The 23,389-nt window shown below is 46.4% G+C and overlaps 1 protein-coding gene across 1 annotated transcript in view; it reads right to left on the bottom strand.

Moving 5' to 3' along the window:
- LOC137373159 (collagen alpha-1(XXIV) chain) overlaps nucleotides 1-23,389 on the bottom strand; it is a 351,399-nt gene that overhangs the window by 135,592 nt on the left and 192,418 nt on the right. Inside the window, exons 27-31 of the mRNA XM_068038018.1 lie at nucleotides 14,981-15,034; nucleotides 7,119-7,172; nucleotides 4,505-4,558; nucleotides 3,978-4,022; nucleotides 3,811-3,855 (exon numbers count right to left, since the gene is read on the bottom strand). Of these exons, the coding sequence (XP_067894119.1) occupies nucleotides 3,811-3,855; nucleotides 3,978-4,022; nucleotides 4,505-4,558; nucleotides 7,119-7,172; nucleotides 14,981-15,034 (252 nt within the window). The remainder of the gene's footprint in view (nucleotides 1-3,810; nucleotides 3,856-3,977; nucleotides 4,023-4,504; nucleotides 4,559-7,118; nucleotides 7,173-14,980; nucleotides 15,035-23,389) is intronic.

The following is a 23,389-nucleotide window of genomic DNA, read 5'->3' as shown; positions in this document are numbered from 1 at the left end:
CAATAAACACATCAGGCTGAAAGGATTAGAAGGATATACTGATAAGGGTCAGATGAAGAGGGGTGGGAGGTGGCTCGTGTGGAACACAAACACCAGCGTAGACCAGTTGTGCCAAATGGCCTGTTTCTGTATAACAATGTTACTAAGTAATTTCCTCCATCTTTCTAGAAAAGACAAACAGATAGGAATGGGTTAGGACTTGTCCAGGGACTGAACCTCTTCGGCCCCGGGTTAAAATAAATCTTTATCCTTAAAAGTTAATCACCGTGGAATTAAATACAAACTGCAGCACAGAACCAGACCTTTCAGCTCAACTGCTCCATCTAGTGTTTCTGCTCCACATGAGCCTCCTCCCTCCCTCTTCCTCTCCCCCTATCAGTAGATCCTTCTATTCCTTTCTCCCTCATGTGTTTATCCAGCTTCCCCTGAAATGTATCGATACTATTGACCTCAACCACTCCCTGTGGTAGTGAGTTCCACATTCTCCCCACTCTCTGGGTCAACAAAATGTGCAAAATTCCAGGGAACCATCACTGTTTTTGATGGCACTCTACACTTAGGCTGGAAATGTCTCTATGCTTTACATTTTCCTCACACACAAAGTTATATTTCCATGACTGCTTTGAAATTGGATTCTTTGCTGAGAAATGCTTAAGGTGGTTTGTATGAGGTTCCTTTTTAATGGAGGTGCTAACGCATTAAGCATCTGTGTGTTAATATTCGAGGGGCCAATGTTTTCTACCTTTGCCTGGTGCCATCATCTTCAAAGTGGTGGTTTGTAGCCTTATGGTTAACAAGGGCAATGTGACTGCAGGATTGTCTCGAGGATTGGCCAGGAGTCTCCAGCGATTGAACATTAATCTCCAGGTTACTGCTGCGACCAACACAGGCTGTTTGACTAATGTTTTTTTTTCATTCATGGGATGTGGGCGTCGCTGGCCAGGCCAGCATTTATTGCCCATCCCTAATTGCCCTTGAGAAGGTGGTGGTGAGCTGCCTTCTTGAACCGCTGCAGTCCATTTGGGGTAGGTATACCCACAGTGCTGTTAGGAAGGGAGTTCCAGGATTTTGACCCAGCGACAGTGAAGGAACGGCGATATAGTTCCAAATCAGACTGGTGTGTGACTTGGAGGGGAACTTGCAGGTGGTGGTGTTCCCATGCCTTTGCTGCCCTTGTCCTTCTAGTTGGTAGAGGTCGCGGGTTTGGAAGGTGCTGTCTGACATGAATCGAATTGGGTCACCGAGAAGAAGATTTACATGCACAAGGGTGGGTGGGTTTGTGGGTGAGTGGGTGGTAAAAATATTAAAAAGGTTCACACCCCGACTCTAACCTGGCCACTTGCGGGTTTACGGGAGGTGGGATGAGGAGCTGCTGATCAATTCAGTCACAAGAGGAACGTCACCACGCACATCTTTTAAAGCAGTTGCGTACCTACATTGTCACTCAATTTTATTTTTATCTCATGTTGGTTTCCCAGGACCTGGGAATCCCGGCAGGTATAAGAAGGCCAGAAGGACTGGATCCATGAGGTAAGTGCCTTTACTGCACTGCTTGTGGCCCAGGAGGAGCAGGAGTGATTCCTCCAGACGTAACAAGCTTACCTCTGTACACATTACTCAATCTATCTGAGCCTCCCAACCCCAATCCTCACTATCACCAACTCCCCAAACCACCCCCCCCCCCCATATCTATCCCTATCTCCTCCTGACCTCCAAAAACCCTTGACCTCCTCCAACCCCCATTACCTCCCACTCCAAACTCCGCCATCTCCCCCTTTGACCTCCACGATCTCCCCCAATCTCAAACTCCTCCCGCAATCTCTCCCGGCAACAACCGCCACACCCCCCCCAATCTGCTTGCTGACGGAAGCCATGTGTCACTGGCTTTCTTGCCCAATTGGCAGTGAGCCTGCCAATCAGACCGCAGTCGGGAGGGACTCACGCTGAAAAAATATAAAAGGCGTCTAGCGGGTTAATTTCCACCAGATGACTGGGAAAACCTTACTTCCGGGATTCCCTCTGGAAAATCCACCTCCTGCCCTGTCCCTGCTTTCGCAGGCTCTGAGTAAATATTGGGTAACAGAGAGTCAGTTCACTTTTCGATTGGCTGTGGGAAGGCAGTGCGCTCAGACGATAGACCAATAGCGGGAGTGTGGAGGCGGGATGGCTCGGTGTGGAGTTCATGGAACGAAACCTCCAGGAAAACTATCAACCACAGTTGGCAACCCTATTGCGACCAGCTCCATTTTGAAAGGTGAGGGTTTTCTCAGTCTGGGCTGGATTGAAATGTAGGTCCTGGGGTGAAAGACAAGTTGTGCTAATGCACTTCATCACCCTGTCCCCATCTCCAAGGGGCAGGGGTTGGAGGCCCCTTCAATATGGAAAGCAGCAGTTTCTCTCCACAGGTGATAAAACCAAAGAGGACTGCCAAATGTTAAGGGTCAAATTGTTTTTGAGGCCGCCCCTCTGCTGCCTGGGACACCCTCTCACCTCTGAGTCAGAAGGGTTCAAGTCCCCCTGCAAAAAAGTCCAGGCTGTCACATCCAGTGCAGTACTGAGGGAGTGCTGCTCTGTCAGAGGGTCAGTACTGAGGGAGCACTGTACTGTTGGAGGGTCAGTACTGAGGGAATGCTGCACTGCTAGCAGGGCAGTGCTGAGGGAGTGCTGCACTGTCAGAAAGTCAGTATTGAGGGACTGCTGCACTGTCAGAGGGTCAGTACTGAGGGAGTGCTGCACTGTTGGCAGGGCAGTGCTGAGGGAGTGCTGCACTGTTGGCAGGGCAGTGCTGAGGGAGTGCTGCACTGTCGGAGGGGCAGTGTTAAGGAAGTGATGCACTGTTGGAGGGGCAGTGCTGAGAGAGTGCTGCACTCTCGGAGAGTCAGTACTGAGGGAGTGCTGCACTGTTGGAGGGTCAGTACTGAGGGAGTGCTGCACTGTTGGCAGGGCAGTGCTGAGGGAGCACTGCACTGTCAGAGGGTCAGTACTGAGGGAGAGCTGCACTGTCAGAGGGGCAGTACTGAGGGAGTGCTGCACTGTCAGAGGGTCAGTACTGAGGGAGTGCTGCAGTGTCGGAGGGTCAGTACTGAGGGAGCGCTGCACTATCAGAGAGTCAATATTGAGGGAGTGCTGCATTGTTGGAGGGTCAGTACTGAGGGAGTGCTGCACTCTCGGAGGGTCAGTACTGAGGGAGTGCTGCACTCTCAGAGGGTCAGTACTGAGGGAGTGCTGCACTGTCGGAGAGTCAATATTGAGGGAGTGCTGCATTCTTGGAGGGTCAGTACTGAGGGAGTGCTGCACTCTCGGTGGGGCAGTACTGAGGGAGTGCTGCACTCTCGGAGGGGCAGTACTGAGGGAGTGCTGCACTCTCGGAGGGGCACTACTGAGGGAGTGCTGTACTCTCAGAGGGGCAGTACTGAGGGAGTGCTGTCAGGGAGGCTGCCTTCGGTTAAGATATTAAACTGAGGGTCTGGTCTGCCCTCTTAGGAGGATGTAAAAGATTGCATGGCCAAAACTGGATGAAGGGCAGAGGAGTTCTCCCTCGTGTCCTGGCCAATGTTTATCCCTCAATCACCATCACAAAAACAGATTATCTGGTCACTATCACACTGCTGTTTTTGGGATCTTGCTGTGCGCATACTGGCTGCCGCGTTTCCTACATTACAACAGTGACTACATTTCAGGAAGTATTCCATTGGCTGCAAGCTCTTTGGGGGCATTGTGAGGTCATTAAAGGTGCTATAGAAATGCAAGACTTTCTATCTTTGCTTTACATTAATTGAGTTTTGGGTTATAATACTCAATTGTACTCACTGCAACACCTTGTGCTCCCCGTTCTCCAGGATTACCAGCCTTGCCCTGCAATTCAGAAAATGAATGACCTTGAATGTTGAAAAATGCACAGAGCAGATATCAGAGGATTGATTGGAGGAGGCTTGAATGGGATTATTTACAAAATCTTATCAATGCTTGACACTTACAATGAGTCCTGTTTCACCTTTTTTGCCAAGTTCTCCTCTTTCTCCCTGCAAGGCAAATATATCTTTATGGTTTGACATGATAAGAATGACTTCCAGTGCTCTGAGGAGATATTAACTTTAACACTCACAATAAACAGACTCATCCCCATTGAGAGGAATAGCTCCTCAAACCCCTCGACCACCCTTAAGGCTAACTTCATGAAATCGAGGTTTACAGCATTGCTGCAAGTGTGGAAACAAGCCATGTTGAACATTAGGTTATGCCTCTAGCTATTCATGTCAATACAGAATGAGAACACTAAAACATCAGCCATCCAGGCAGGTGTCAGCATTGAAACACTTTTTCAATACAGTAGCTGTAATTCCTCAGTTCAAAAAATAATTTTAAGGAAATATATTTCCACAGGCAACAAATAGTTTTCTTTTTCACTTGTTCACGGTGTAATTCATCTACGTATTCATTTAGTGACTTAAATTCCCTTGAAATTGTGTTCCGGGAGTACTACTCTTTGAAAATAAATAATTACCTTGTTACCTGGGGGCCCTTGCTCTCCAGGGGAACCGTCCAGTCCTCTCGGTCCCTAAGAATAGTCACAGTAAATATTATTAAAGACTGCACTTCTTGCATTGTCTCTTCTGGGATCGTGATTTTGAAGCTGAGAGACAGCTTTTAGTGTTTGTCATCTGACTAATCATTGAAACGTATAAATTGCAAATGTCCTGGCATAGAGATTCCATGCGGTTATGCTGCTTTCGTTCAGTGCAAATCAGCGTAACCGCCGCAGAATTACATCCAACACATCCTTTGCGCCAGTTTTAAAAACATTACGCGAGAATCCAGTCTCTCCCAGAAAACTGGCTGTGTCTCCAGCATGAATCAATCACCATTTTGAGTTTTCGCTAATTACACTCATTTGCAAGCCTAGAAGGAGCCTCCAAAATTAAGCTGGCTCTTTTGGGCACAAGGACACTTATAAGAATGTTTTGAAAGCTTTGAATATAATTTTAAAAAATACCAGGAAACTGACTACTGTACCCTATATAACAGGCAAATGGTTCTGTCGAGTTCTTCAGTCATTTTCAGTTATTTAAAATCGGGTTACTCACAGGTGGTGGAGCTGACATTATGAATGCTTATTTTTTTGTGATAAACCGATTTTCAGCCATATTAATAAAACTGCACCAACTACATCAAGGCCGGTATTTATTGCCCATCCCCATAATTGCCCTTGAGAAGGTGGTGGTGAGTCACCTTCTCGAACCCGCTACCGTCGATGGGGGGCAGGGACACCCACAGTGCTGTTAGGGGGGTGTTCCACAATTTTGACCCAGCAACAATGAAGGAACGGCGATATAGTTCCAAATCAGGATGGTGTGTGGTTTGGAGGGGAACTTGCAGGTGGTGGTGTTCCCAGGCATCTGCTGCCCTTGTCCTTCTAGGTGGTAAAGGTCGCAGGTTTGGAAGGTGCTGTCTAAGGAGCCTTGGTGAGTTGCTGCAGTGTGTCTTGTATATGGTGACCCTGGCAACCTGACTGGAACCCGACGGGACCCGAGGACATGTGTTGGGTTCAGGTCAGGTTGGGTCTCACTTCTGGGTTCGGCATTCGGGCTCGGGTCGGGTCATGTCAGGTCGGGTTGGGCCGGGTCGGACACACTCTATCACCACCTCCAGTAAAGGGCTCCAATGTTAATGTACTTTTTGGACTAGAAAGGTTGTTTAGTTACAGTTTTTTTAAGCTTGTGCAGATATGTAACAAATTGAAAAATGGAAGCTAGGTTAATTGATGATCGGGTCGGGTTGGGGGGCAGGAAAAAAATGAAAGGCCTCGGGCTGGGTTGGGCTCAGGTCGGATGTGGTTCTGTCGGGCTTGCGTCGGGTTTCATTTGTAGACCCGAGCCGGCCTTTAGTATATGGTACATAACTGCTGCCACTGTGTGCTGGTGATGAAGGGAGTGGATGTTTAAGGTGGTGGATGGGGTGCCAATCAAGTGGGCTGCTTTGTCCTGGATGGTGTTGAGGTGTTGTTGGAGCTGCACTCATCCAGGTAAGTGGAGAGTATTCCATTACATTCCTGACTTGTGCCTTGTAGATGGTGAACAGGCTTTGGGGAGACAGGAGGTGAGTTACTCACTGCAGAATTCACAGTCTCTGACCTGCTCTTGTAGCCACAGTATTTACGTGGATGGTCCAGTTCAGTTTCTGGTCAATGATAACCCCCAGGATGTTGATAGTGGGGGATTCAGTGATGGTAATGCCACTGAATACAAACATACGAACATACGAATTAGGAGCAGGAGTAGGCCACTCGGACCTTGTCAAGGGGATATGGTTAGATTCTCTTGTTGGAGATGGTCATTGCCTGGCACTTGTGTGGTGTGAATGTTACTTGCCACTTATCAGCTCAAGGTGAATGTTGTTCAGGTCTTGCTGCAGGAAGGAATAACAAAAAATATTGAACTCGCTACCACAGGGTGTAGTTGAAATGAATACCATAGATGCATTTCAGGGGAAGCTGGATAAACGCATGAGGGAGAAAGGAATAGAAAGATATACTGATGGGGTGAGATAAAGAGGGGTCGGAGGTGGCTCATGTGAAGCATAAATGCTGTCATAGACCAGTTGGGCCAAATGGTCTTTTCCTGTGCTGCCAATACTCTGTAAGGTGCCAGGTTGCTTTAGAGGGTTAAGAGTGTGAGATTGCAGTCATTCATGGGTCTGACTAGATAGGTTCCCTTCCCTGTAAGACTGAAATGAATCGTTGGAACTTTGTGGCCACCCAGCTCTTTTTTTCCAGGGCACTTTTATAAGACTTATTACTTTAGTTTCATCATTTGCCAAGAGTGGGATTTCAACTCACAATCTCTAGGGTTACTAACCCAGTACCACAACCATTAGACCATCATATCCTTTCCCACAAAGATGTGGCTGAAGGGTGTATGTTGTGATCTCAATTGATGGCAACGAGAGGAATCTGTAGGAAATTTTTGACGCATCACAAATCACAAGCGACCAATTATTGGCACAGACATGCTCGGAGCTTCAGACAATCCCACTTCTCATAAACTCTCCAGTAGAGTAGAGAGATTAGGCAATGGGTGTGTTACAAAATGAAATATTCGCAAATCATAAATGTCACTTACTCTTCTCCCTTTTGCACCTTGTAGCCCCGGTGATCCTCTCCGTCCTGGAAGCCCCTACAAGACAATAAAGGACCACTGACATCAGACTGAGCTGGCTTTATCAATGTCTCTGATCTGCTGCCTGTCTTGTTAATTGTGAGTCAGTGGTAGCACTCTCATCTCTGAGTCAGAAGGTTGTGGATTCACGCCCTATTCCAGAGCATGATCGAGACGGACACACATAAGAACAGGAGGAGGCCATTCAGCCCCTCGAGCCTGTTCCACCATTCAACGAGATCATGGCTGATCTCTCACTTAACTCCATGTGCAGTACTGAAGGTATGCTACACTGTCAGAGGAGCCATCATTCGAATGAGATGTTAAATCTCTATCCTTTCAGGAAAATCTAAAAGATCCCATAGTCATTATTTTGAGGAAGAGTAGGGGAGTTTTCTCTGCTGTGTTGGACAATATTTATTCCTCAACCGAACGCCAGTATAATGGATTATCTGCTCGCTATCATGCTGCTCTTTGTGGGAGCTTGCTGTGAAGAAATTGTCTTCCATGCTTCCCATGTCACAATTGTAATGACACTTTAGAAGTACTTTATTGGCAATAAAGGACCACTATCACCAGACTGACCCCGAGGTCATAAAAGGCATTATATAAATGCAAGTTCTTTCTTGAATAGCAAATCTTGGATCAATCATTAGGATTCTACCTGTGTGAATGGTGGGTGTTGTCAACAAATGTAAATGATGAACTTAAGGAAAGTTGGCTGGTACAATAGGGAGTATTTGATACAATGTGCATGAAGTTGTTGTAGATTGCAGCCAGTTCATTGATGACTACTGGGCTGGACTGAAGGCCAATAGTAATACTTACAGAGCAGTTTTACCTACAGAATGCAGCATTAACATCATGTGAGATCTTACAAGACCGATAACTGCAGCTTAACTCTGAAAATTAGCTAGATCCAGTTCACGGAACCTGTGTGGTACAACAGACACAGTGGGAGACTGTCTCCACTCTGCATGTATCAGATACTCAGGGCCAGAGCAACCCTACCTGCTGTGCTACAGAAGTTGGAGAACAATCTTCACCCTGATTTATCCAATAGGAAAGAGGAACCAGAACAATGCAAGACCTTGATAGCCCTTCTTAGAAAATCAAACCAATGACACACTTACTGTAGGAAGGCGTTTGACAAAGTGCCACACAGGAGGCTTATTAAGAAGATGGAAAACCATGGGATTAAGGAGAAAGTGGGGGGTCTGGATACAAAATTCAGTCAGGAAGCAAAGGGTGGCGATGGATGAATATTTTCCAGATGGGGAGGTGATTCACAGTGGTGTTTCCCAAGGGTCAGTTTTTTGGTCCATTACTCCTTACAATTTTTATAAACGAACGAGTCCCAGGTATACGACATATGAACATATGAGTCAGGAATGGAATAGGCCATTTGGCCCCTTGAGCTTGCTCTGCCATTCAATAAGATCATGGCTGATTTGATTGTGGCCTCAACTCTTAACAAGTCCGACTTCCAAATAGGTTAAAGAGATACTCATAAGGTGGTCAATGCTCTGGATTGCTTTTGTTTGAAGCAGCATCATCACCAGAAATTCTCATAGATATTAGTACATTCCTCATGGATATTCCAATTCCCTGAGGGGATTGATAACATTTCTTAACCTTCTTTCTATACTAATCTCTATTTTTTTAAATCCTTTCTCCCTTTCCCATTATTTACCTATCTACCTCTTTTATTCAGTTGGATTTGGTTCAGTATTTGTGATGTTGAAGTCTTGGAGCTCAAGCTAAATTTCTCCGCATAGAAAGAAATTAGATTAAATTCTTAAGCGTCCTAAACTGAGTATGGTATTCTGGTGGTGATCTGGAATGGAGAGGTCCGAAGAGTGAAGTAAATTCATCCTGAGACACCAATGGAATAGATCAGGTGAGCTGCAGATGTGAGTAAGGCACCCCGACCTGGCTCACCTGTTGTGAGGGGTTGGTGAGGGGGAGAAGATCAGGAGAGGAGATGATCAGGGCAAGGACAGAATGGTAGCTTCCCACAGTTATTTTGTACAGCAACCTCTGACTACCTGTAATACTAAAAATGCTCCAAGTTTTTGGGCCTTTTTTTGAGTGTCTAAGGACCAATGGTTAGATTGCTAAAGATCCAGAATCACAAACTCTGAATCGGGCATACAAATTTAGGGATCCAGGTCTGTAATGAGCACATGAGCTCTATCTCGATATTGAAATCAGGCCTGCGCTCACCTCAGGCTTAGAAACGGCCCTGACCAATTCAGCAGAGGCCTGTAAGAATCAGCTGTGGCCTCTTCAATTTTGAATGCCACTGATTGTTCTATTGATGCTACACAGCAAGAAATTGGTGGCCTCATATGATTCATTCCAAAATGTCACAATCATTAGTCACTCCATCTTTTTCTATTCTTTCATGGGATGTGAGCATCACTGGCAAGGCCAGCATTTGTTGCCCATCCCTAATTGCCCTTGAGAAGGTGGTGAACTGCCTTCTTGAACTGCTAGAGTCCATGTGGTGTAGGTACACCCACAGTGATGTTAGTGAGGGGATTCCAGGATTTTGACCCAGCGATAGTGAAGGAATGGCGATATAGTTCTGTTTGGGATAGAAATGCAATACTGTACCAATGTGCCTCCTGGCTTGCCATAGTCATGTGACTTCTACCATGAGGCATTCTGACTGGGGGCAGCCATGACAGTCAGTTTCATTAAAGACAGAGTACACACCAGACTGGTGTCCTGTGAGCTCAGAACATGGTCTCAGAGTGGAGCTTGAGATTGAGTGAAGAAGCACAGCTACAGAACAAAGTCCTCAGGAATGGTCACAACTGAAAAAAGCTACTAAAAGCCACAGGAAGCCACAGAAAAGGAACAAAGAAACAGCTGAAAGCACAGGGTAAGACAATGGCTGCACATTTTCTTCTGCCTGCGCTGGTTGAAATGAAAGGCAATATGAAACTGAACTGGCAGTTTTTCCACTTGCAATGGCAAAATTATGAAATTGCAACAGATTTAACTAACAAACCAGAGCAGCTGCGAGTAGCTACACTTTTATCACTGTTGGGGAGAGACTGTTACAAAGTGTATTCCACCCTAAATCTCCCTGAAGAACCAAAAAAAAGGACAGCAGAAATTTTGACAGCCTTGAAGGAATACTTCGAACCCCAAGTGAACGTAACCTATGAATGGTATGTGTTCAATATTAGGATCCAAGGTGAAAAAGAGTCCATTGATCAATATGTGACTGCAATAACACAGCTTGCAGAATCCTGTGAATTTGCGCAACTAAAAGATAATCTAATTAAAAACAGGATTGTATTAGGCATAAGAGATCCCGCAGTGAGAGCACATCTACTGAGAGAGGAGAAACTGACTCGCAGGAAAGCAATCGACGTGTGCAGGAGCGCTGAGGTTGTAAATCAACAGCTAGAGCATATTCACAGCAGAACAGACCAGGCCTTGCATTATGCTGATAGACATTCCTGGCCAAGAGGGGAGAAAGATCACGGACAAAGGGCAGGAGGCAAATACTGCGAAGGACATCAAGCACAGGAAAAGAAGGCGTGTCCAGTGTGGGGAGAGTAGTTTTCTCACTGCAAGAAGCTGAATCATTTTGCACGCATGCATTTGGCTGGAGGGAAGCAGAACAAGCAGCTACAGATGGCCACTGGAGAGATATCAGCTGAAGATTCTGATGAATCACTATACACCATACAACACTTTGGTTCAGTCAGGTCGATAGGTTTGTGACTGTTGGAATGATGACTGCAGAAGGAGAATATCAAGTCAACATAAAGTGCCAGATGTGTCATGCAACGTCATGACCTTCACAGACCTGTGCGAAGTGGCTCAACATGGCGATCCAAAAATGAAGCTCTCAAAAGTAAGGTTGAGACTATATGATGGCACCATACTAGTGCCAAGAGGACAAGTTACTCTGACAGCCCAATGCAATGACAAGAATGAAGATCTGGAGTTCCAAATCATTGAAGCCACTCATCTCAGCCGAAGCAAGTCTAAAGCTTGGACTGGTAACCCTCAATGTGCAAAAAGAGAAAACCCAGGAGATGGCCGACAGGAGTGGGCGCCGGAACGAGAACACCTTTGTCAGTTGCAAGGTGACGCAAGTCATACAGGCAGCGAGGAAGAGGAAGATCTGGCAGTTGTCTGCTAAGGTGCCTGGGAAGATCAGGCTCCCGAGGTGGATGCCGTGGGGAAGGAGCGCTCGGATTCCACACAGCAGGCAGACAAAATCAAGGTGAAATGACAGAAAGCCAAATTTCATTTGACAAAACTGCCGAACCATTGCCAGAATTGAGCATTGCAGAGCCAGTCAAAGTACAAACCTTCAACGCGCTCAACAAGAGTCAGCCCAAGTGGCAACCTGGGACCTGCATAGAGCAGTCGTCACCTCAATCGTATGCGGTGGATGTGAAGGACCAGAGATACCGTCACACCCCGCAGACACACACGGACTGGAGAAGCTGTTCCTTCAGGGCAGGCAGCCGACCAGGAAGATGAGAACTCATTAACTGCACAGAACACAGAACAACCATCAGCCCCAGAGGTCCACAGCACCCCAACAATGGAAATGGAACAACAACAGTTACTGCGGCAACAAGTTTCAAGGAAACATCACTCACCGAAAAAGGAAAACCAACCAGATGAACAGCCAACGACAACGCGCACATGCACCATGAAGAGACGGGCACCATTTAATGACTATGTGTGCAATGCATGTGCAGAGACTGACAAGAATGACGAACTACTAATGCATGAGAACAGTTGTGTGCATAGTGGATAACTTGGTAAACTCACATTGTCAAAGATAATGCAAGCAATTTTTTTTGTATGAAAAGGGGGCTGTTTGGGATAGAAATGCAATACTATACCAATGTGCCTCCTGGCTTGCTGTAGCCATTTGACCTCTACCATGAGGCATTCTGACTGGGGCAGCCATTACAGTCAGTTTCATTAAAGACAGTGTGCCATGAGCTCATGACAAGTTCCAAGTCAGATGGTGTGTGACTTGGAGGGGAACTTCCAGGTGGTGGTGTTCCCATGTGTCTGCATGCAGTACTCAAGTTGTGGCCTAACTAGTGTTTTATATACGGCCAGCATAACCTCCCTGCTCTTATAGTCTGTGCCTCGGCTAATAAAGGGAAGCATTCTTATGCCCTCTTAACCACTTTATCGACATGTCCTGCTACCTTCAGGGATCTGTGTACATACAATCTAAGGTCCCTCACTTCCTCTATACCTCTCAGTATCCTCCCATTTTTTTGTATTCCTTTGCCCGTGACCTCCCCAAATGCATCACCTACTGTTGGAGATCATTGCCTGGCACTTGTGTGGCACAAATGTTACTTGCCACTTATCAGCCCAAGCCTGGAATTTTTCCAGATCTTGCTGCATGTAAACACAGACCCCTTCAGTATCTCAGGAGTCGCAAATGGTGCTGAACATTGTGCAATCATCAGTCAACATCCCCACTTCTGACCTTATGATGGAGGGAAGGTCATCGATGAAGCAGCTGAAGATGGTTGGCATAGGACACAACCCTGAGGAACTCCTGCAGTGATGTCCTGGGGCTGAGATGTTTGGCCTCCAACAACCACAACCATCTTTCTTTGTATTAGATAGGACTCCAACCAGCGGAGAGTTTCCCTCCTGATTCCTATTGACTCCGATTTTGCTAGGGCTCCTTGATGCCATACTTGGTCAAATGCTGCCTTGATGTCAAGGGCAGTCACTCTCACCTCACCTCTGGAGTTCAGCTCTATTGTCCATGTTTGGACCAAGGCTGTAATGAGGTGAGGAGCCAACAGGACATACCTGGGCAATTTACCACATTGTGGGCAGATGCCAGTGTTGTAGCTGTACTGGAAAAGCTTGGCTAGGGATGTAGATAGTGTTATGAAGGTGCTACTGTTTTTCTTAAAAATATTTTGCTGAGAATTCATAGTCAAATTGAAGAAATGTTGGACCAGTTTTCTTTTCAAGAGGCTCATCAAGAGAACACCGAAAGGACTTGTTTAGCAACAGCATTTACTGGTTGTCACATGATTCAAGTTAAAAATAAAACAGAAACCCTGGTAACTGGGGAAGATGTGTACAGAGAAATGACAGGCCGTAAGGTGGACTACCTGTTTTCAGCTTCACTTTTGAATTGTTTGGAGTTGGGAATGAACTGTTTAAAAGGGGTTGGAGTTTTTAAAAAAAACTGAAGGACAGATCACCAGGTGAGCCCAGCCTGTTCCATCTCTTTAAAAAGCCTGCAGTAAAGGGAAGAGAACTTCCAGGAAGAGAAGAGAATTCCCAAGGAAGGAGAGAAGGCCACAACCCAGCTCAGCTTTCCAGCACCTCTCTAAAAGACCCTGAGAAGTCCACAGTGTCAACTCATCTCATCTCATGTCTTTGAAGAAAAGCCTACTAAATTAATTCTCAACGCCGCCTGAAAAGAACTGTTCTACAAGATCCCAGTGACCCGTCTACATGTACTCAGAAGTTAGACTGTATGCCAGTTTTGGAACACAACATATCTCATCTGCTATTTTCTTCAAGGATGAGCAAGTGTTCAGCCCAAGTGTTTTTGGCTGTAACAGAGCTCTAAACAAAAATCCCTCGCTTTTATTTTTCCAGTTAACCAGTGTATGTGTGTGTACGTGAGTGTGAGGGGCTAAAGTAAAAAGGGAACTTTAATATTTCAATCTGTGTGTTTATGCTTTACTTCATTACTGGTTAAGACTTGTTTTATAAGAAACTGATAATTTTGCTGTTCATCAAAGAAACCTGGTTAGTGTGTTTTATTCTGGGAAAAATAGAGTCTATGAATGACCGTATCGGTAAGTGGGAAAATTTAAATTTATGTTGTGACCTGTGAAGAAGTGGAACTAGAATAAACAGTGCACTCCTCCCACCTCGGTTGTAACAATAGTTATAGAACACAAGTCTTCAACACTACTGCTGACTTCACTAGTGAAGTCTTGCTTCAATTGTATAGAACCTTGGTTAGACCGCACCTGGAGTATTGTGTGCAATTTTGGTCTCCTTACCTTAGGAAGGATATTATTGCCATGGAGGGAGTGCAACGAAGGTTCACCAGACTTGTTCCTGGGATGGTGGGACTGTCCTATGAAGAGAGATTGGGGAAACTGGGCCTGTATTTTCTAGAGTTACGAAGAATGAGAGATGATCTCATTAAAACCTACAAAATACTTAAAGGGATAGACAGGGTAGATGCAGGTAAGATGTTTCCCCTGGTTGTGGAGTCTCGAACCAGGGGACACAATTTCAAAATAAGGAGGAAGCCACTTAGGATAGAGATGAGGAGAAATTTCTTTACTCAGAGGGTTGTGAATCTTTGACATTCTCTACCCCAGAGAGCTGTGGAAGCTCAGTCGTTGAGTATGTTTAAAGCAGAGATTGACAGATTATTAAATACAAATGACAAAAGGGGATATGAGGAAAGTGTTGGAAAAAGGCATTGAAGTGGATTATCAGCCATGATCATATTGAATGGCGGGGCAGGCTCGATGCCCCTATGTTCCTATGCTGGGATGTTGTCGGGGTCCATAGCCTTGGCAGTATTCAGTGCCTTCAGCCGTTTCTTGGTATCACATGGAACAGTTCAGTCATTTCTGGTTGCAAATACAGTATGAAATATTGGTATTGATAGCTATCACAAACATGCCTTAGTACTGAGCCCCTTTAAATGAAGCCTGGAGTTTCATACACAGAATATTGCTCACAGAGGGAAACTGAGCCAAAATGAAATTAGTTTGCACCATGAGTTCAATTTGGGAATTTTTTAATATTAATGTTATACTCACTGGCAGTCCTTGTGGTCCAATTAGACCGGGAATTCCGGGAGGTCCCATATAACCCTGCCAAAGTAAACAACAAAAGCAGATCAATTAACAAGCTGCAAATTATCCATTGTATTTTACAGCCGAGCTGTGATCCTTGCAGTAACGAATTGTGAGGTTGGGCGTTCCTTCATGGATTTAATTGTTGTTGGCTGGCTCTAACCACACAGTTACTGTTTCAACATGCTGCCTTTCTTAGAAATGATGCTGGAGAAAGAGAGAAGTCTGGAGTGTCATGGAATCATAGACTGATCCAGCACAGAGGGAGGTCATTCACATGGTGATGGTGTCAGTTCTTTGAAATTAGTTCATTTAGTCCCACTGCCCCCTGCCCTCCTCCCCATCACTCTGGAAATTTTTCCTCCTCAAGTATTTATCCATTTCCTTTTTGAAAGTTACTATTGGATCTGCTTCCACCGCCCTTTCAGTATATTCCAGACAATAAGAACAAGCATCTTAAAATTGATGGAAGTCTTCAACGGAACCCAAAATCTTTTCCCAAAACGTGCAATTTGATCAAGGAGCACAGCATCCAAATTGCATTTGGCAAATGTCTTTTCATCCCTTTACAAATACTCATGATTTAAATTGTTTATTATTTGTCGTGTGCAAGACGTTGCATATTCCTCTGATTTTCTGCTTGCTTCAACCAAAAAAAGCTACAGTTTTCAAAAAGGACAAAGTCCCTCTTAAAAACTCCAATGAAGTGATTGTAGTGCTCACTGCAACACAAGCTTTCTCAGTAAACAATACAGCACCAGGGTTTTAGAAGCCATTGTTTCATGTGCTACTCGAAGTTACTGAATGACTTGATACTGTCAGTCCAAGGTTATATGAAATCAACTCAGAAGTTCATCCCTTCCTACCAGCACACCACACTATCATAAATCTAACAGCATCAACTCGTTCTTCATTCTCTCCTAAAAAACTTTTTTTTTAAAATTGGGAGTTTGCATTGCACCCCTCTCCTCCAGTGCAAGTCTGACACTAAATACTGTGACCACTGTTTTACTACACCCTGCTCCATTGTTATCTGTTTTTATTTATTCGTTCATGGTATATGGGCGTCGCTGGCTAGGCCAGCATTTATTGCTCATCCTATTACACAATATTTAGTTCAATGTTATCTCCTCTTCTTGCAGATTCCATAATTATTTGGGTAAAATAACCGTCCACTATCATGCCCACAGTCATGTTTTCTTTCCTCTTCATTTCATTATAAGCCTTTTAGAGTTAGGTGCAGGAGTACGCTCGCCATTCAATAAGATCATGGCTGATCTTCTTCATTAACTCCACTTTCCCATCCAATCCTCATGTCCCTTGATTTTCTTCTATTTGATCTCTGGTAAGTTGAGGTCTGCCATAATAGTTGTGTTTGGATCACCCACATTCATCCCTTATTTAAGCATAAAGTTTGAGGTCTAAACTTTTTCGCTAACTTGGTGGCCTCTAATTGCAATCATTAGTTTCTTCTTCATTTTATTTAATCAGATCCATAACATTGTTTTCCTTAGAACCGAGATTAAGAGGAGAATAGATAGAGATGTTCAGAATTATGAAGGGGTTTGATAGAGTAAATAAGGAGAATAAGAGGCCAGAGGGTCAGTAACCAGAGGACACAGATTAAAGGGGTTGAACTTTAACAGCCCCTTGATGCCGTGGGTCGTGGTGCGGGGGCTGGTAAAATGTTGCGGGGAGAGGCCCGCCTCGACCCGTGATGTCGAGAAGGGCCTGCTGCATATTACCGGAGGCGGAGGGACCTCAGTGCGGAACCACCATCGCATGGCGGCGGCACCACAGTTAGCATCTGGTAAGGGGTACTTACCTTTGCTGATTATGCAGCCCGCCACCTCTCCACCGACACCTCTGGATTTTTCGCTGAACGGGCGGCCGTCACGTGCCGTCCCATTCACGATCTGAAAAGCCGGCGGGTCCTCAGAGGCAGATGTTGTCTCCAGCAAAGGTAGATTTTGTTATTCAGGAGTCCCACTCTGCATTAAGGAAGGGAGGAGGAAGAGGGGATATTCAGGGGTCTAACTCTGCATTCTGAAAGGGAGGAGGGAGGGGGGATATGCAGGGGTCTAACTCTGCATTCTGAAAGGGAGGGAGGCTGGGATTAATGGACGGAAATGGGAAAGCTGTGCTGACATGAAGGGAGGTACCGTGTACCATCCCTCTGTTAACAGTGTACGCTCTGTGTTTGTGAGGGGCAATAGCACACTGTGTGGGGAGGGTGCCAGAAAGGGCAGGAGCATTAAGGTTATATGGATGGTGGGGGAAATCAATTTAGCTGGTAGGATCTTGATGTGGTCATGCTGTGCCACTCTGAGTGTTGGCCAAGATGGGCAATGCCATGGCACGCCATATAGTTGATCCAGGAAAGCAGTGGATGTACCCGTCAACACCAGTCCATGTCCTCTGCATGTGAGGATCCATATGCGCCACAGGCAATACCAACAGGCAGGTGAAATCCACGTAGAGGCCCCCAGTTGTGAGCAGTAGTCCCCAAGGGGAGCTCGCCATTATGGTCGCCGTGCATCTACAGGCCCCACATGACATGCCATCGGATGTCAGAGCACCAGAGGAGATTGCGCATATAGAGAAGGTGGTGACACGTCTCTGTGCCCTGCTCAAGGATGACCTGCAGCCCATGGGCTCCAGTGGACATCCCGTGTCTGTTTTCCTCATAGTGGCAGCGGTTCTCAAGCCTGACGCCTCTGCAGCCTTCTAGGGGCCCACTAGAGACCTTTGTGGGGTCACACAGTCAGCAGTGCACCGCTGCATCAGGGAGGTCACCAATGCCCTGCACCGGAGGGCCAGTGAGGATGTCCGCTTCAGGACCGACTCTCACAGCCAGGCCCAGAGGGCCATTGGTTCTGGCACCATTGCAGGAGAACCATAGGTTGTAATGTTCATAGACTGCACTCATTTGACTATCCTTACTAACATCTGGGGGCTTGTGCCAAAGTTGGGAGAGCTGTCCCACAGACTAGTCAAGCAACAGCCTGACATAGTCATACTCACGGAATCATACCTTACAGACAATGTCCCAGACACTGCAAGCACTATCCCTGGGTATGTCCTGTCCCACCGGCAGGACAGATCCACCAGAGGTGGCGGCACAGTGGTATACAGTTGGGAGGGAGTTGCCCTGGGAGTCCTCAACATTGACTCCGGACCCCATGAAGTCTCATGGCATCAGGTCAAACATGGGCAAGGTAACCTCCTACTGATTACCACCTACCGCCCTCCCTCAGCTGATGACTCAGTACTCCTCCATGTTAAACACCACTTGGAGGAAGCATTGCGGGTGGCAAGGGCACAAAATGTACTCTGGGTGGGGGACTTCAATGCCTATCACCAAGAATGGCTCGGGACCACCACTACTGACCAAGCTGGCCGAGTCCTAAAGGACATAGCTGCTAGAATGGGTCTGTGGCAGGTGGTGAGGGAACCAACACGAGGAAAAAACATACTTGACCTCGTCCTCACCAATCTGCCTGCTGCAGATGCTTCTGGCCTTGACTGTATTGGTAGGAGTGACCACCTTGTAGAGACAAAGTCCGGCCTTCACATTGAGGATACCCTCCATCGTGTTATGTGGCACTATCACCGTGCTAAATGGGATAGATTTCGAACAGATCTAGCAATGCAAAACTGGACATCCATGAGGCGCTGTGGGCCATCAGCAGCAGCAGAATTGTACTCAACCACAATCTGTAACCTCATGGCTCGGCATATCCCCCACTCTACCATTACCATCAAGCCAGGAGACCAACCCTGGTTCAATGAAGAGTGCAGGAGGGCATGCCAGGAGTAGCACCAGGCATACCTCAAAATGAAGTGTCAACCTGGTGAAGCTACAACACAGGACTATCTGCGTGCCAAACTGCGTAAGCAGCATGCGATAGACAGAGCTAAGCGATCCCATAACCAACGGATCAGATCTAAGCTCTGCAGTCCTGCCACATCCAGCCGTGAATCGTGGTGGACAATTAAACAACTAACAGGAGGAGGTGGCTCCACAGATATCCGCATCCTCAATGATGGTGGAGCCCAGCACATCAGTGTGAAAGATAAGGCAGAAGCATTTGCAACAATCTTCAGCCAGAAGTGCCGAATTGTTGATCCATCTCGGCCTCCTCCTGAAGTCCCCAGCATTACAGATGCCAGACTTCAGCCAATTCGATTCACTCCACGTGATATCAAGAAACGACTGAAGGCACTGGATACTGCAAAGGCTATGGGTCCTGACAATATTCCGGCAATAGTACTGAAGACCTGTGCTCCAGAACCTGCTGCGCCCCTCGCCAAGCTGTTCCAGTACAGCTACAACACTGGCATCGATCCTGCAATGTGGAAAATTGCCCAGGTATGTCCTGTACACACAAAGCAGGACAAGTCCAACCCGGCCAATTACCGCCCCATCAGCCTACTCTCAATCATCAGTAAAGTGATGGAAGGTGTCATCAACAGTGCCATCAAGCAGCACTCGCTTAGCAATAACCTGCTCAGTGACGCTCAGTTTGGGTTCTGCCAGGGCCACTCAGCTCCTGACCTCATTACAGCCTTGGTTCAAACATGGACAAAAGAGCTGAACTCAAGAGGTGAGGTGAGAGTGACTGCCCTTGACATCAAGGCAACATTTGACGAAGTATGGCATCAAGGAGCCCTAGCAAAACTGAGGTCAATGGGAATCAGGGGGAAAACCCTCCACTGGCAGGAGTCATACCTAGAGCAAAGGAAAATGGTTGTGGTTGGTGGAGGTCAATCATCTGAGCTCCAGGACATCACTGCGGGAGCTCCTCAAGGTAGTGTCCGAGGCCCAACCATCTTCAGCTGCTTCATCAATGACCTTCCTTCATTCATAAAGTCAGAAGTGGGGATGTTTGCTGATGATTGCACAATGTTCAGCACCATTCTTGACTCCTCAGATCCTGAAGCAGTCAGTGTAGAAATGCAGCATGATCTGGACAATATCCAGGCTTGGGCTGATCAGTGGCAAGTAACATTCGCGCCACACAAGTGCCAGGCAATGACCATCTCCAACAAGGGAGAATCTAACCACCTCCCCTTGACATTCAACAGCATTACCATCGCTGAATCCCCCACTATCAACATCTAGGGGCTACCATTGACCAGAAACTGATCTGGAGTAGTCATATAAATACCGTGGCTACAAGAGCAGGTCAGAGGTTAGGAATCCTGAGGCGAGTAACTCACCTCCTGACTCCCCAAAGTCTGTCCACCATCTACAAGGCACAAGTCAGGAGTGTGATGGAATACTCTCCACTTGCCTGGATGGGTGCAGCTTCAACAACATTCAGGAAGCTCAACACCATCCAGGACAAAGCAGCCCGCTTGATTGGCACCCCATCTACAAACATTCACTCCCTCCACCACCGACGCACAGTGGCAGTAGTGTGTACCATCTACAAGATGCACTGCAGCAATGTACCCAGGCTCCTGGGACATCACCTTCCAAACCCGCGACCTCTACCACCTAGAAGGACAAGGGCAGCAAATACATGGGAACACCACCACCTGCATGTTCCCCTCCAAGTCACACACCATCCTGACTTGGAACTATATCACCGTTCCTTCACTGTCACTGGGTCAAAATCCTGGAACTCCCTTCCTAACAGCACTGTGGGTGTACCTACCTCACATGGATGCAGCGGTTCAAGAAGGCGGCTCACCACCACCTTCTCAAGGGTAATTAGGGATGGGCAATAAATGCTGGCCTGGCCAGTGACGCCCACATCCCATGAATGAATTAAAAAAAAATCAGGTGAATCAATCTAAGTGAAGCTGGTAAGTGATCACTGCAGATGCTTGCAGCGAATGTGTCACCACTTCTCAGGCAGCTGCCATGACACCTGGGTCTAGTGTCACTCTTGACTGCCACTGCTGTCACTGAACTGGCTCAGATGGAGGGGTGGCTTCTTGGAGATAAGGGCTATCCTTTGCAGTCATGGCTCCTGACACCAGTGAGAGATCCCACCACTGCTGCAGAGGAGAGATACAACGCCAGCCACTAAGCTACATGAGCCACCATTGAGCAGGAGATCGGCATGCTGAAAGAGCACCTCCAATGCGTGTATGGATAGGGTGATGCCCTGTACTACGAGCCAAAAAGGCCAACTCCTTTCTTTGCTGCTCTGCACAACTATGCACCCAATAGGGGCCAGGCCTGGCATGATGAGGAGAGACGTCAACAGGATTCCTCCTCGGGCTATGAGGACGCTGAGGACCTACAACATGAAAGACGCACGGAAGGGCAGATGGCACCCAGGCTCTGCACACAGAGCTAGCAGTGAGGTAGGGATGTATGGAAGTGACTTATCAGACAAAGGCTGTCTGCTCCATAGGAGCTGACACGAGCTCTGCAAGCCCCACATCACCCTCGCTCACCTGCTGTGCACCAGTCCACACCTGCAGCATCCCTTTGTAAACCATTAGAGGCAGCAGCTGACTGAGTCAATGTCCGTCACTGAGTCCATGGAGACGCTCATGAGTAATGGTGGCATGGCAATGCTGTTATTGCATACGTTGGCTCTCCTGAAGGGCCAATGGTGCAAAGGGATGTGACATTGGTGCTACATACTGGCACATATCATTCACACAGAGAAAAGGACACACATGTTGGTGAGGAACATTTAGTGAAAGATGTATTTACGTTGCTGTGAAACCCGTGCATTCCCATTTGTGTCAGTGTGTTCTCTGTAAACCTCTGTAATACCTTTTATGGTCTATTTAAGTCTCACGTCCTGGAATGTACAAATTTAAGATTATTCACCCAGGTGCGGCACGCCTACAAGAAGGAATGTTACACTTGAGTGGGAGAAGAGGATCACAACTTCACAGGACACTGGGACACAGCAGGGTAAGTATGTGGCAGCAAAGCAGAAATTGCTGGGGTCACTCAGCAGGTCAGGCAGCATCTGTGGAGAGAGAAGCAGAGTTAACTTTCAGGTCTGTGAATTTGAACAAGTTAACTCTGTTTCTCTTTCCACAGGTGCTGCCTCATACTTTATGATTTAAGTATCGGAGAACAACTTACGGCACAGAAAGAGGCCATTTGGCCCGTCAAGTCCATGCCGGCTCTCTGCGGAGCATTGCAATCAGCCCCACTCCCCTGCTGTAGCCGTGCAAGTTTATATCAAGTATCAGTGGAAAAAAAATCAAAATTAAAATAGACCTAACTCTGAATTATTGCATTTTTGACAGATTTTCTGCTACACTTAATTGCTAACAGTTCCTTTTTTATTAAGTTGGTCTGTGTAATCCACATTTTCAGAAAAGAAATATGTAAGTTGAGGTCTCTCATAATGTCTGCTACGTATTTCCTCCAATCTTTTCCACAAAACCAAACAATCAGAAAATTCACATTAAACTAATTTGTTGCATGAACTGTGATTGGACTAAAGTGGATAAGGTTTCTGCTTCTCTATTACAGCGATCAAATACAGAATGAAATCATTGCTCTGGCCACAAAAGGGATACGCTATAACTTTCAAAATCTCGCATAATGATCAGGCGTCCTCACTCGGTACCTGTAATAAAATGGACTCCTGGTTTGGGACAAAGAATGTGAATACTGGTTGATTTTTGTCTCTCTATTTTGAGAAGAATGGGTCTTTAGTCTCTGGCGTTTAGAACAATGAGGAGTGATCTTATTGAAACATATAAAAGCAGGGATGTAATGCTGGAACTGTATAAAACGCTGGTTAGGCCACAGCTGGAATATTGTGTACAGTTCTGGTCACCACGTTACAGGAAGGACATAACTGCTCCTGAGAGAGTACAGAGGAGATTCACAAGAATATTGCCAGGGCTCGAAAGTTGCAACTATGAGGAAAGATTGGATAGGCTCGGGTTGTTTTCCTTAGAACAGAGGAGGCTGAGGGGTGACTTAATAGAGGTGTACAAAATTATGAGGGGCCTGGATAGAGTAGACAGGAAGGACCTGTTTCCCCTAGCGGAGAGGTCATTTACCAAAGGGCACAGATTTAAGGTGATTGGTAGAATGATTAGAGGGGACACGAGGAAAAACTTTTTCACCCAGAGGGTGGTGGGTGTCTGGAATTCACTGCCAGGAATGGTGGTGGAGGCAGAAACCCTCAACTCATTTAAAAGGTACCTGGACCTGCACCTGAAGTTCTGTAACCTGCAAGGCTATGGACCAAGTGCTGGAAGGTGGGATTAGATTGGGCGGCTAGTTTTTTCAGCCAGCGCAGACACAATGGGCTGAATGGCCTCCTTCTGTGCTGTAATTTTTCTATGGTTCTAAAATTTTGGAGAGCTTGACAGATAGAAGCTGATAGGTTGTTTCCTACTGGCTGGAGAGTTTACAATTAGGTGCCATAGACT

The sequence above is a fragment of the Heterodontus francisci genome, chromosome 8, assembly GCF_036365525.1.
Source record: "Heterodontus francisci isolate sHetFra1 chromosome 8, sHetFra1.hap1, whole genome shotgun sequence".
Lineage (NCBI taxonomy): Eukaryota > Metazoa > Chordata > Chondrichthyes > Heterodontiformes > Heterodontidae > Heterodontus > Heterodontus francisci.
The sequence above is the reverse complement of the archived record's forward strand: the minus strand, read 5'-3'. Positions and strand labels throughout refer to the sequence as shown.